Here is a 14198-nt window from a genome sequence, read left to right on the forward strand (position 1 = left end):
AGACAAGGAATACTCACACAGCGGTAGCAAGAAGCAAACAATGAAGCCCCACTGAGCGTGGCAAGCAAGGTGAATTAAGAGCTCTCTGATTAGTGGTTGACAGTAGCTGAGCGTGCCGACAACTAACCAGAGGCAGGTGAACCCAATTAATCCCCATGGAAACTAAAACAAACCCAGAGGTGCACAAATGTGTGTGTGGGAAAAAAATCACAAGACTAACAGAACTGTTTCATGAGGGGTTCCCTCAATCATCAAGAGATTTTAATGGAAGCATTCACATACAATGTTTTACAGATGGAATAATCACAAGGCCTCCTTTAGAAACCAGACCTTGCGGAATTCTACAGAACTCAGCAAGCACATTTGGAACCTCAAAGACAATAATGTTGAATATTCAATAACATGGCAAATTCTTGCATCCAGCACACCTTACAACAGTGGTAATAAAAGATGCAACCTATGCTTAAAAGGGAAACTGTTTATTATATATCATCCAGACCTGTCATCCCTCAACAAGCGCAGTGAAATCATTTCAACATGCCGCCACAGATGGAAACACCTCCTAGGTAACACATGAGCCAATCACCACGTCCCTACGCCTGCCTGTACCCACCCACTCTGTGCCCTATATAAACCATTGTATGTGAATGCTTCCATTAAAATCTCCTGATGATTGAGGGAACCCCTCATGAAACAGTTCTGTAGAGATGAAGTAGTCTTGTGATTTTTTTTCCCACACATACATATATGTACGTATGTATATGTGTGTTATACGTGTATGATGTGTTGTGATGTGTTATTCTGCGCTCTCTCTCTTTTCTTCCACATGACGTACGCTAAAAAAGGCCAAGCAGCATTTGCACGCCCGTACGCACATGGCGGAGGAGTGCAGGAACGACTACGCCGCCCTGCTGCAGAATTACAACAAGGACCAAAAGTCGTACTACTTCGTGGAAATACTGCAGATCTTCAACGTGAGACATAATTGTGGGTAGGCATCACTTGGCGACACAAGATTTGTCCTCACGTGCGTGTGCCCAGCAGAAGCTGCAGGACATGGACGAGCGGAGGATCCGGCGCCTCGCCGACGGTTACTGCCAGTTCTCCGACATCGAGAGGAAGGTGCAGCCCATCATCGCCAAATGTTTGGACGGGATCTCCGCCGCTGGAGCGAAGATTGACGAGAAGCAGGCGAGTCGCACAGGGCAGCGAAGAACAAAATGAACGAGCATTTTGGAGTTAAAGAGGGACAGGAGGGTCACATGATGCATAACCGTTGCTGTCCAAATACTTTTGCAACACAAATCTACACTTTTTAACTGAAAAGTCCAGTCTAATCTTTTCCATCATTCCCTTAGCGGATCAATTACATTGTTATTCCATCAAAACAAAAACAAAAATATATTATTGAAAGATAAATGCAAATAAAATAAAGTGGGATTCATATAAGTCGGATTAATATAAATAAAATATAGTAAAGACACTTGTGTATTATTAGAATATCATTATAAAAATCTACATATTGGAATTTTTATCAATTGTTTTACGAATCTTTGGACATTACAATATATATATATTTTTTTTATATTAATAATAGTAATCTATATTTTAATAACATATATTTGAATTTTCCTGAGGGAACTTTCCTGAAGGAATTAATAAAGTAATATCTATCTATCTATTTTTGGTTTGATTAAAAAGAAAACTGGAAATAGAATTAATAAAAAACATTAAATTATTGATTAAATTCAATTACCTCTTGAAAAAAAAATGTACTCTTCATATTGTATATTAAAAAAAAATATTTAAATTAAAAACTAAATTATATTGTAATCAAATACAGTTGTAATATAATATATATATATGTATATATAGGTATATATATAAATATATATATATACATACATACATATATATATAGATATACATATATATATATAGATATACATATATTTATACATACATATATATATAGATATACATATATATATATATATATATATATATATATATATATATATATATATATATATATATATATACATACATTCGTATGTATGTATATATTATATCATCACAATTAATCGCATTTTGTTCATAGTTAACACAAAATGAATGGTAAATAATTGTAGATAGATACAATTTGGAATCAATTATAAGTGTACCATCAACAGATAATTTTCAAGTTTCTAAAACCATGACTGGAGAATTTGTTTAAGCAAATGTTTATTATACATTATTGACACAAACACGCTTTTAACAACAATAAATAAATACAGTATTTTTTGTTGAGCTGATTAAAAAACAAACTGTTTAAAAACCTTTCATGGAAGCAAGTTAATTGTCCAGCCATGGTAATAAAAAAATATCTGTCTTGTGTACTGTCAGGTTCAGACACTGATGACATCTATTAAACAAGACAAGAAGCAAGGAATTAAACAGAGACAGAATTCAATTTGGCTCAAATGAGGAGAGACGTCTGGACTGTACTTTTTGTACAGTCTCACCACGCTTTGGCGAAAGATTGTACGCCTCCTCTTTTATTTGGACTTTCCCTGATTACATGGCAACAGCTATTTCTAAGGCACGGGGGTCGTAAACAGCCATCGCCTTCGATTACAACAGTTCAAAGAAAAGGTCTTAAAACAGTTCAAAGAAGAGGTCCCTGGTGGGGAGTCAGGTCCTGCTTCCTCTTCACTTTGTAGAGCTAGGGTCAACACAATATATATGAAAGAAACTGAACACCTTCATGTTGCTTCCCATCCTACACAGTGGAGTTTTACAAGCCTTCGTCTTGGTAGGTCCAAAAACAGCTTTTGTCCTCTTGCCGGGCGAGCTGAACTCAATGTAACACACATTTTTGTGATAACTCAGATACAATTATTCTGACATGTGCACTTATTTATTACCCAAAATCATATTTTACCGTGATTAAAAGGTGATTAATTTTGAGTTAAATATGAACCAAATATTTCATTGGTTTGACAGCCCCAGTATGTGTAAAGTATGTGTCATGAATGACTTCTCAGACGTGTTCTTTGTGTCGCCGTGGTCTTCCCGCCGCAGGACTCGCTGCTGTTCATCGAGCAGCATAAGTCTGGCTTCGAGCGCCCGGGGGACGTAGAGTTTGAGGACTACACGCTGGGAATCAAGCCAGCTGGGTCCGACTCCAGCCTCAACCCGCCCAGAGTCCGCGCCAAGCTCTGGCCCTTCAACTGGAAACAAAAGGTGAACTTTTACACTTGGGTGGGGGGGGTGGGGGATGGAAAAAAACAACACAAATCAAGACGAGCCGGACCCAGGTGTCAACTCGCGCCGTCAACCCGCCCGCCTATGACCGCTGTAGCGCGGTTGCCGTGACGACCCGCGCCGGACCGCCGCGCACGCTCGCACAAATAAGAAAGAATGTTGTCAAGTCAACACTCACATAAAAGTCAAGAACACATTCCTACACCGTCCTTTTCCACTGCCCCCCTCCTCACCCTGGGGGTGGCGTCTAATTCCTGCACAGACTCGCTTTTTTGTTGTCTCTCTCACACACACACACACACAGCTTTTTTTATGTCCCCATACCGTCAGAAGTCCCCTAAAGGTGTGTAAACAGAGCAATGTCCCCATTAAGTTAGCATTGCCAGAACACACACACACAGCTGTTTTTATGTCCCCATACCGTCAGAAGTCCCCTAAAGGTGTGTAAACAGAGCAATGTCCCCATTAAGTAAGCATTGCCAGAACACACACACGCACACAGCTTTTTTTTATGTCCCCATACCGTCAGAAGTCCCCTAAAGGTGTGTAAACAGAGCAATGTCCCGTTTAAGTAAGCATTGCCAGAACACACACACACACAGCTTTTTTTATGTCCCCATACCGTCAGAAGTCCCCTAAAGGTGTGTAAACAGAGCAATGTCCCGTTTAAGTAAGCATTGCCAGAACACACACACAGCTTTTTTTATGTCCCCATACCGTCAGAAGTCCCCTAAAGGTGTGTAAACAGAGCAATGTCCCCATTAAGTAAGCATTGCCAGAACACACACACGCACACAGCTTTTTTTTATGTCCCCATACCGTCAGAAGTCCCCTAAAGGTGTGTAAACAGAGCAATGTCCCGTTTAAGTAAGCATTGCCAGAACACACACACACACAGCTTTTTTTATGTCCCCATACCGTCAGAAGTCCCCTAAAGGTGTGTAAACAGAGCAATGTCCCGTTTAAGTAAGCATTGCCAGAACACACACACAGCTTTTTTTATGTCCCCATACCGTCAGAAGTCCCCTAAAGGTGTGTAAACAGAGCAATGTCCTCATTAAGTAAGCATTGCCGGAACACACACACACACGATGTCTTCCTGCTCGGAACTCCTCGTAGCTTTGTCTTCCTCACCAACCAGCTCCTTAGCGTCACCTGTTTTTGCGTATCCATCACGACTGTGACAAAAAGGCGCACTATGCGTACCTCTCTGCGCGCGCAGACTCATTTTGTGCGGCCACCGACTGTTTGCGCATGTACAGACTTGTGTTATTGCATCACAACTCTGCCAAAATCCCCGTGTGGAGAAACCACACAACCCGTGGCCTTTCTGACACTCATTTTAGACCCACTCAGATTCTTGTTTGCGCTGATTTGACGCCGCAGCGTAAGTGCAAAAAATTAATCAGCGCCAGAAGAAAGAAAATGAGTCTGCTTGAACGTAAATTAAGTCTGTGTGCATGCAAAATGAGTCCACAGTGTGTTTTTTTTACACACGAGGATGTTGGCACTGTTTTGAGGTGCAAAAAATTAATCATCATTTTGCGTGCAATCTGATGAATTTTCTGCACACGCGCGGACAAATTTTCCTCTCCCGCTCATGAATTTTTTGCACTTGGGCTATGACATCAGAACAGTATCAATATCTCTGTGTGTAAAAAACACTAATTTTGCGTGCGCACGTTCTAATTTTCTTCTTGCGTTGATGAATTTTTTGCACTTACGGAATGGCATCAAAACAATACCAAGATCCATGTGTGTAAAAACACTCTGTGGACTAATTTTAGGTGCGCGTGGACTCATTTTGCGTGCAAGCGGCCTTATTTTGCGTACATTCGGACTAATTTTTTCTGGCACTGATTAATTTTTCGCACTTGGGCTATGGCATCAAAACAGTGTCAAGATCCTTGTGTGTAAAAAACACACTCTGTGGACTTATTTTAGGTGCGAGCGTACTCATTTTTCTCTCGACCTGATGACATTTTTTTGCACTTACGTAATGGCAATCAAAACAATACCAAGATCCATGTGTGTAAAAAAAACACTCTGGACTCATTTTAGGAGCGCGCGGACTCATTTTGTGTGCAAGCGGCCTTATTTTGCGTACATTCGGACTCATTTTTTTCTGGCACTAATTTAATTTTTCGCACTTGGGCTATGGCATCAAAACGGTGTCAAGATCCTTGTGTGTAAAAAACACACTCTATGGACTCATTTTAGGTGCGAGCGTACTCATTTTTCTCTCGACCTGATGACATTCTTTTTGCACTTACGCAATGGCATCAAAACAGTGCCAAGATCCATGTGTGTAAAAAACACTCTGTGGACTCATTTTAGGTGCGAGCGTACTCATTTTTCTCTCGACCTGATGAATTTTTTTCGCACTCACGCAATGGCATCAAAACAATACCAAGATCCACGTGTAAAAAAACATTCTGTGGACTAATTTTAGGTGCGCGTGGACTCATTTTGCGTGCAAGCGGCCTTATTTTGCGTACATTCGGACTCATTTTTTTCTGGCACTGATTAATTTTTCGCACTTGGGCTATGGCATCAAAACAGTGTCAAGATCGTTGTGTGTAAAAAACACACTCTGTGGACTTATTTTAGGTGCGAGCGTACTCATTTTTCTCTCGACCTGATGAAATTTTTTTGCACTTACGTAATGGCATCAAAACAATACCAAGATCCATGTGTGTAAAAGACACTCTGTGGACTCATTTTAGGTGCGCGCGGACTCATTTTGCGTGCAAGCGGCCTTATTTTGCTTACATTCGAACTAATTTTTTTCTGGCACTGATTAATTTTTCGCACTTGGGCTATGGCATCAAAACAGTGTCAAGATCCTTGTGTGTAAAAAACACACTCTGTGGACTCATTTTAGGTGCGAGCGTACTCATTTTTCACTCGACCTGATGAATTTTTTTGCCCTTACGTAATGGCATCAAAACAGTGCCAAGATCCATGTGTGTAAAAGACACTCTGTGGACTCATTTTGCGTACAAGCGCACTCATTTTTCTCTTGTGCTGGTTATTTTTTTGCACTTGCGCTTTGACATCAAAACGGTTTTAACATCCTTGTGTGTAAAAACACACTCTCTGGACTCATTATATGTGCGCACAGACCTATTTTGCGTGCAAGCGGACTAATTTTTCTCTCACACTGATTAATATTTTGCACTTATGCTATGGCATCATAACAGTGCCCCAAAAATATCACAGTCTGCAGGTGGCGCCTCTGCGTTGCGTACCGTTTTTCCCGGGGTGCGAACCCTAGTTTCCCGAGCGAGCGGCAAGTGTAAGTGCACACTCTTAGAAGTTATCAGGTCTACGAAGGTGAGACCTGGCGCAGTCACCCTGCCCGGTCCTCCTTACATGCGTGCCCGTTGCATTTTTTCCAGGCAGGCACGGACTCAAGATTTAGGCATTGTCTTGACGCCATCATTTTATTTCTAGGAGAGTCTTCTTGTTGTGTTGTTGTTGTCCACCTGGATGCTGATCTTTGTGTGTGTGTGTGTGTGTGTCCAGACGTCGCACGCTGACAAACACAGGGTAACGTTAGCATTTTTTTGAGGAAGGTGTCAGATGTTTTTTTTCTTCCCCCCCCCTTCACCCCCACAGCGGTCCGCTCACACCAGAACGCTGCGGAACAAAAGATGAAATCAAAACAAACAAAAAAAAAAAAAGGTTTGCGCAAACGCTGGTGTGACCGGAGGCCGTCTTGCTGACCTCTGACCTCTCACTTATGACCAAGCAGAGAGAAGGACGCAGCTTCCCCCTTTTTTTTTTTTTCTCATTGGTGGTCATGTTTGTTTACGGGAACACGCCTCTTCTGTGACGTCACCACGCCAACGGCCACTTCATTAGGCACCCCTTCCCACGCTCCCTCGTCAAAAATATTAGACAGGTGTTCCCCAACAATAATGAGATGGTCATAAAAATGCCATTTAGAGTGAGTTTCATTACTCTGACTGTCCGTTTATAAATTAGAGAGAGCTTATTAGATGGTGTACCTAATGAAGTGGGCCGTGGTAGTAAATGTAGGAAAAAATACAAAATCATTTTGAATACTATCTAATTGTTGTTCTTTTTTAACACTCTTTATCTATTAACAAATATATATATATTTAATGTTGAGCTCTAGCTTACAAATATATTTCATTGTAAAGTTACATTCTTTGTGTTGAACTAACAAAATGTATAAAACTGTGGAGGGGGGCGTGGCCTGCGGGCCTGCTGCTGAACGTGGTGTACCAGGACCTGCCTCAAAGACAGCGACAGGTGCGTGGATGGCCCAGGTGGGCCTTGTTATCTAATCCCGTCGCCTTTATTAGAAGCAGCCGGTAGGAGACGAGTAGTGGGAGTTGGAGGTGCTGCTGAGTGGCTGTGGGAAGAAAAGACATTGCTGGAAAGGAAAAACCTTGCAGATTTGAATGACAATAAAACAGTGTTATACCCTGAAATCCGGGTAGTCTGAAGAACCCACTAGAGGGCAACCTCTATAAAAACTTTTTTTTAATTTTAAAGATCATCAAAAGGTTTCTTTCCCAATTGTTTTCAAGTGTGTAAAGTTCCCGACACGCTTCAGTTCCCTCCATTGGGCACTTTATTACGGCGTAGTTCTGCCCAAAGATGTGAAATATAAAATGATGAAAAATAGTTTCCAAATTTTAGAAAAAAAAGAAACGGAAAAATGCGCAATTTAGTTTTTTTTTAAATAAAGAATAAATATACTGGAAGAAACGTTTTAATCAACAAAAGTGGGGAAGCACAGCAAATATTATACAAGTATTCCAAAAATGTTTATTTTTTACATTTTGGTATTATTTATGATAGAGTAAATAATAATAATAATATCAATAATTATATCTGTGTTGGCCCTGTGATGAGGTGGCGACTTGTCCAGGGTGTACACCGCCTTCCGCCCGAATGCAGCTGAGATTGGCTCCAGCACCGCCCGCGACCCCAAAAGGGACAAGCAGTAAAAAATGGATGGATGGATATCCTAATTTTTAACTCATTTGTTCAATAAGAATTTTTTTATATTACTTCCATGACAAATTTGTATCAATATAATTTTTAATATGAATTATTTTGTTATTTATTTTAAATTTAAACGAGGAATTTATTATTGATGGACGTTGTGAACTTTCTTTCCTGTCTCCATTTTTTAAAATGTGACGTCACAGAAAAGGCCGAACAAATGTCAGTGGTTGTTGTTGGTTTTTGGCTTTTTTTCCTGCTTGTCGTCTTGCTGCTGTCACACTTACACAACACCTTTGTCGTGTACTTGACCGGGTGTGTGTGCGCGTGTGTGTGTGTGTGTGTGTGTGTAGCCGCCGGCTGCAGAGGACTTCTCCCATCTTCCTCCAGAGCAGAGGAAAAAGAGGCTGCAGGCCAAGATTAATGACATCAGCAAAAGACTAAACAGGGCGCAGGAGGAAAGGTGAGCACACACAACAATATGTAACACAACATCCATATTTACACACAACAATATGTAACACAACATCCATATTTACACACAACAATATGTAACACAACATCCATACTTACACACAACAATATGTAACACAACATCCATACTTACACACGACAATCTGTAACACAACATCTATACTTACACACAACAATATGTAACACAACATCCATATTTACACACGACAATCTGTAACACAGCATCTACACTTACACACAACAATATGTAACACAACATCTATACTTACACACAACAATCTGTAACACAACATCTATACTTACACACAACAATCTGTAACACAACATCTATACTTACACACGACAATATGTAACACAACATCTATACTTACACACAACAATCTGTAACACAACATCTATTTTTACACACAACAACCTGTAACACAGCCTCTATACTTACACACAACAATCTATAACACAACATCTATACTTGCACACATCTATTTTTACACACAACAATCTGTAACACAGCATCTATACTTACACACGGCAATCTGTAACACAACATCTATACTTACACACAACAATCTGTAACACAACATCTATACTTACACACGACAATCTGTAACACAACATCTATACTTGCATACAACTATCTGTAACACAACATCTATACTTACACACGACAATCTGTAACACAACATCTATACTTGCACACAACAATCTATAACACAACATCTATACTTACAGGCAACAATATGTAACACATCTATATTTACACACAACAATCTGTAACAACATCTATACTTACACACAACAATCTGTAACACAACATCTATTTTTACACACAACAATCTGTAACACAGCATCTATACTTACAACAATATGTAACACAACATCTACACTTACAGACAACAATCTGTAACACAACTATTTTTACACACAACAATCTGTAACACAGCCTCTATACTTACACACAACAATCTGTAACATATCTATTTTTACACACAACAATCTAACACAGCATCTATAATTACAAAAATATGTAACACATCTATACTTACACACAACAATCTATAACACAACATCTATACTTACACACAACAATCTGTAACACAACATCTATACTTACACACAACAATCTGTAACACAACATCTATACTTACACACAACAATCTGTAACACAACATCTATACTTACACACAACAATCTTTAACACAACATCTATACATACAACAATCTGTAACACAACATCTCTTTTTACACACAACAATCTGTAACACAGCATCTATACTTACACACAACAATATGTAACACAACATCTATACTTACACACAACAATTGTAACACAGCATCTATACCTACACACAACAATATGTAACACAACATCTATACTTACACACAACAATCTGTAACACAACATCTATTTTTACACAAAACAATCTGTAACACAGCATCTATACTTACACACAGCAATCTGTAACACAACATCTATATTTGCACACAACAATCTGTAACACAACATCTATTTTTACACACAACAATCTGTAACAAAGCATCTATACTTACACACAACAATATGAAACACAACATCTATACTTACACACAACAATATGTAACACAACATCTATACTTACACATAATCTGTAACACAACATCTATACTTACACACAACAATATGTAACACAACATCTATACTTACACACAACAATCTGTAACACAACATCTATACTTACACACAACAATATGTAAAACATCTATACTTACACACAACAATATGTAACACATCTATACTTACACACAACAATATGTAACACAACATCTACACTTACACACAACAATATGTAACACAACATCTATACTTACACACAACAATATGTAACACAACATCTCTACTTACACACAATATGTAACACAACATCTATACTTACAACAATATGTAACACAACATCTCTACTTACACACAACAATATGTAATACAACATCTATACTTACACACAACAATATGTAACACAACATCTATACTTACACACAACAATCTGTAACACAACATCTATACTTACACACAACAATCTTTAACACAACATCTATACATACAACAATCTGTAACACAACATCTCTTTTTACACACAACAATCTGTAACACAGCATCTATACTTACACACAACAATATGTAACACAACATCTATACTTACACACAACAATTGTAACACAGCATCTATACCTACACACAACAATATGTAACACAACATCTATACTTACACACAACAATCTGTAACACAACATCTATTTTTACACAAAACAATCTGTAACACAGCATCTATACTTACACACAGCAATCTGTAACACAACATCTATATTTGCACACAACAATCTGTAACACAACATCTATTTTTACACACAACAATCTGTAACAAAGCATCTATACTTACACACAACAATATGAAACACAACATCTATACTTACACACAACAATATGTAACACAACATCTATACTTACACATAATCTGTAACACAACATCTATACTTACACACAACAATATGTAACACAACATCTATACTTACACACAACAATCTGTAACACAACATCTATACTTACACACAACAATATGTAAAACATCTATACTTACACACAACAATATGTAACACATCTATACTTACACACAACAATATGCAACACAACATCTATACTTACACACAACAATATGTAACACAACATCTATACTTACACACAACAATATGTAACACAACATCTCTACTTACACACAATATGTAACACAACATCTATACTTACAACAATATGTAACACAACATCTCTACTTACACACAACAATATGTAATACAACATCTATACTTACACACAACAATATGTAACACAACATCTATACTTACACACAACAATATGTAACACAACATCTATACTTACACACAACAGTATGTAACACAACATCTATACTTACACACAACAATATGTATTTGTGTGTAAACATGAGTCAGACGTGTGTGAAGAAGCAGAGTAACACTGCCATCTACTGCACCACTTTGGAACTGCAGTCCCCTTATCATGTGTTCGCTTTATTGTGTGTGTGTGTGTGTGCGTGTGTGTGCGTGTATGTGTGTGTGTGTGTGTGTGTGTGTGTGTGCGTGTGTGTGCGTGTATGTGTGTGTGTGTGTGTGTGTGTGTGTGTGTGTGTGTGTGTGTGTGTGTGTGTGTGTGTGTGTGTGTGTGTGTGTGTGTGTGTGTGTTCAGTGAGGCCCTGGAGAAGATGAAGGGTGTGTACGAGCACAATCCTGAAATGGGGAACCCGTCCACTCTGGAGCCTCAGATGACAGAAACAACTCTCAGCATCGGCCATCTGAAGGGAGAACTTACTAAATATGAAGTACACTCTCACTCTTCTTCTTCTCTGTTTTGTGTTTCTTCCGCCTCCTTTTTTTTATACTTCCGTCTTATTTGTTCTTCCAGTTTCTTTTTCCTTTTTCCCCCTTATTGTTCTCCCTTTCCTCTTTCCATTTTCTTATTCTTTCCTAATTTTTTCCTTCTACGCTCTTCTTCTTTCTTCCATCTTTTTGCTCCTTTTTCTTTCTTCTTCTTCTTTATGGTCCTCGTTTTTTCTTTGTACTTCCTCCTCCTCCTCCTTTTTATTCTTCATTCTTGGTCGTCCTTTTATTTAACTACGTCTTCTTCTTTTTCTTCACCATTTTATTTTTCTTCTTTCTACTTCTTCTTCTTACTATCATTATTATTATTATTATTATACGTTCTTCTTTCTTCCTTTTTCGTTGTACTTGTGTCCTTCTTCCTCTTTTTATTCTTAATTTTTTTTTGTTCAGTTTTAGACTTCATCCTCCTTCTTCTTCTTCCTTTTCCTCCTTTATGCATGCTTCTTATTTTTCTTCATTATTCCTTCTTTTCTTCTTCCTTCTTGTACTTACTCTTTCTTCCTCTTATTTTATTGTTCATTCTTTTTCCTTCTTTCTACTTTTTCTTCTTATATATCTCATTCTTTCTTCTTTTTCTTTTTCGTTCCTTTTTTCTTCCATCTTGCTTATTCTTTTTCTTCTCTTTTCCTTCTTTCCTTCGTCTTCCTTCATCTTTCTCCTTTCTTATGCCGTCTTCATTGTTCCTTTCTTTCTTCTTCTTTTTCCTCCCTTATTCTTCTTTTTATTCCTTTTTCTTTGTTATTCCTTCTTTCTTTCTTCCATCTTATTCCTTCTTTTTTGTACTTACTCCATCTTCTTATTTTATTCTTCCTTCTTCAACTTCCTTCTTTCTACTTCTTGCAGTATCTCTCATTCTTCCTTCTTCTTTCTTTTCTTCTTCCTTCTTCATTATTCCTTATTTATTCCTTCTTCCATCTTTTTCCTTCTTCTTTGTACTTACTCCTTCTTTTTCTTATTTTATTATTCCTTCTTACCACTTCTTCCTCTTCTTCTTTAACATCTTATTATTATAATTTATCTAATTTTTCCTTCTTTAACACCATTTTCTTATAATTATTCATCTGATTTTTCCTTCTTCTTCTTCTTTTTCTTTTTTCCTTCTTCTTTGGACCTCCTCTTATTTTATTCCTTCTTCTTCTTCCTTCTTTCTACTTCTTCAGCTTCTTCTTTAACATCATCTTCTTCTTCTTATGTATCTCTTTTTCCCGTTTTCTTCTTTAACATTATCTTCTTCTTTTTCTTATCTATCTTATTTTTCCTTCTTCTTCATTCTTCCTTCTTCCATCGTCTTCCTTCTTCTTTGTACTTCCTCCTTATTTTATTATTCCTTCTTCCTACTTCTTCTTCTTTAACATCATCTTCTTATTATAATTTATCTAATTTTTACTTATTTTTCTTCTTCTTTAACACCATTTTCTTCTTATAATTATTCATCTGATTTTTCCTTCTTCTTTGTACTTAGTCCTTCCTCCTCTTATTTTATTCCTTCTTCTTCTTCCTTCTTTCTACTTCTTCATCTTCTTCTTATGTATCTCATTCTCCCGTTTTCTTCTTTCACATTATCTTCTTCTTTTTCTTATCTATCTCATTTTTCCTTCTTCTTCATTCTTCCTGCCTTCTTCCATCGTCTTCCTTCTTCTCTGTACTTACTCCTTCCTCCTTATTTTATTATTCCTTCTTCCTACTTCTTCTTTAACATCATCTTCTTATTATTTCTATCATTATTCCTTCTTAATCTTCTTCTTTTTCTTCTTCCTTCTTCCATCGTCTTCCTTCTTCTTTGTACTTCCTCCTTCCTCCTCTTATTTCAATATTCCTTTTTTTTCTTCCTTCTTTCTTTTTCTTCTTATCCATCTTATGTCTTCTTCTTCTTCATTTTCTTCTCCTTCTCTTTCCGTCTGTCTTCCTTCATCTTTCTCCTTTCTTATTCCGTCTACGTTCTTCCTTCTTTCTTTTTCTCCCTTCTTTTTCGTCTTCTTTTTATTCCTTCTTCTTCCTCCGTCCACTTTTTCCTTCTTTATCTTGTTCCTCCTCTGTCTCCTTCCTCTCCCTCACGGTGGCTCCTTCAC

General features: G+C 37.7%; 1 protein-coding gene across 4 annotated transcripts in view; it reads left to right on the forward strand.

Moving 5' to 3' along the window:
- LOC133560844 (cdc42-interacting protein 4 homolog) overlaps window positions 1-14198 on the forward strand; it is a 37842-nt gene that overhangs the window by 21254 nt on the left and 2390 nt on the right. For 2 of the 4 annotated variants that reach the window (XM_061913833.1, XM_061913847.1), the window contains 6 exons: window positions 846-974; window positions 1045-1191; window positions 3067-3228; window positions 6778-6801; window positions 8586-8695; window positions 11936-12068. In XM_061913833.1, the coding sequence (XP_061769817.1) occupies window positions 846-974; window positions 1045-1191; window positions 3067-3228; window positions 6778-6801; window positions 8586-8695; window positions 11936-12068 (705 nt within the window). Of the gene's footprint in view, window positions 1-845; window positions 975-1044; window positions 1192-3066; window positions 3229-6777; window positions 6802-8585; window positions 8696-11935; window positions 12069-12151 lie in introns of all 4 variants that reach the window. The other 2 variants (XM_061913856.1, XM_061913840.1) reach the window with 2 other exon arrangements.

This window comes from Nerophis ophidion, linkage group LG01 (genome assembly GCF_033978795.1).
Source record: "Nerophis ophidion isolate RoL-2023_Sa linkage group LG01, RoL_Noph_v1.0, whole genome shotgun sequence".
NCBI lineage: Eukaryota > Metazoa > Chordata > Actinopteri > Syngnathiformes > Syngnathidae > Nerophis > Nerophis ophidion.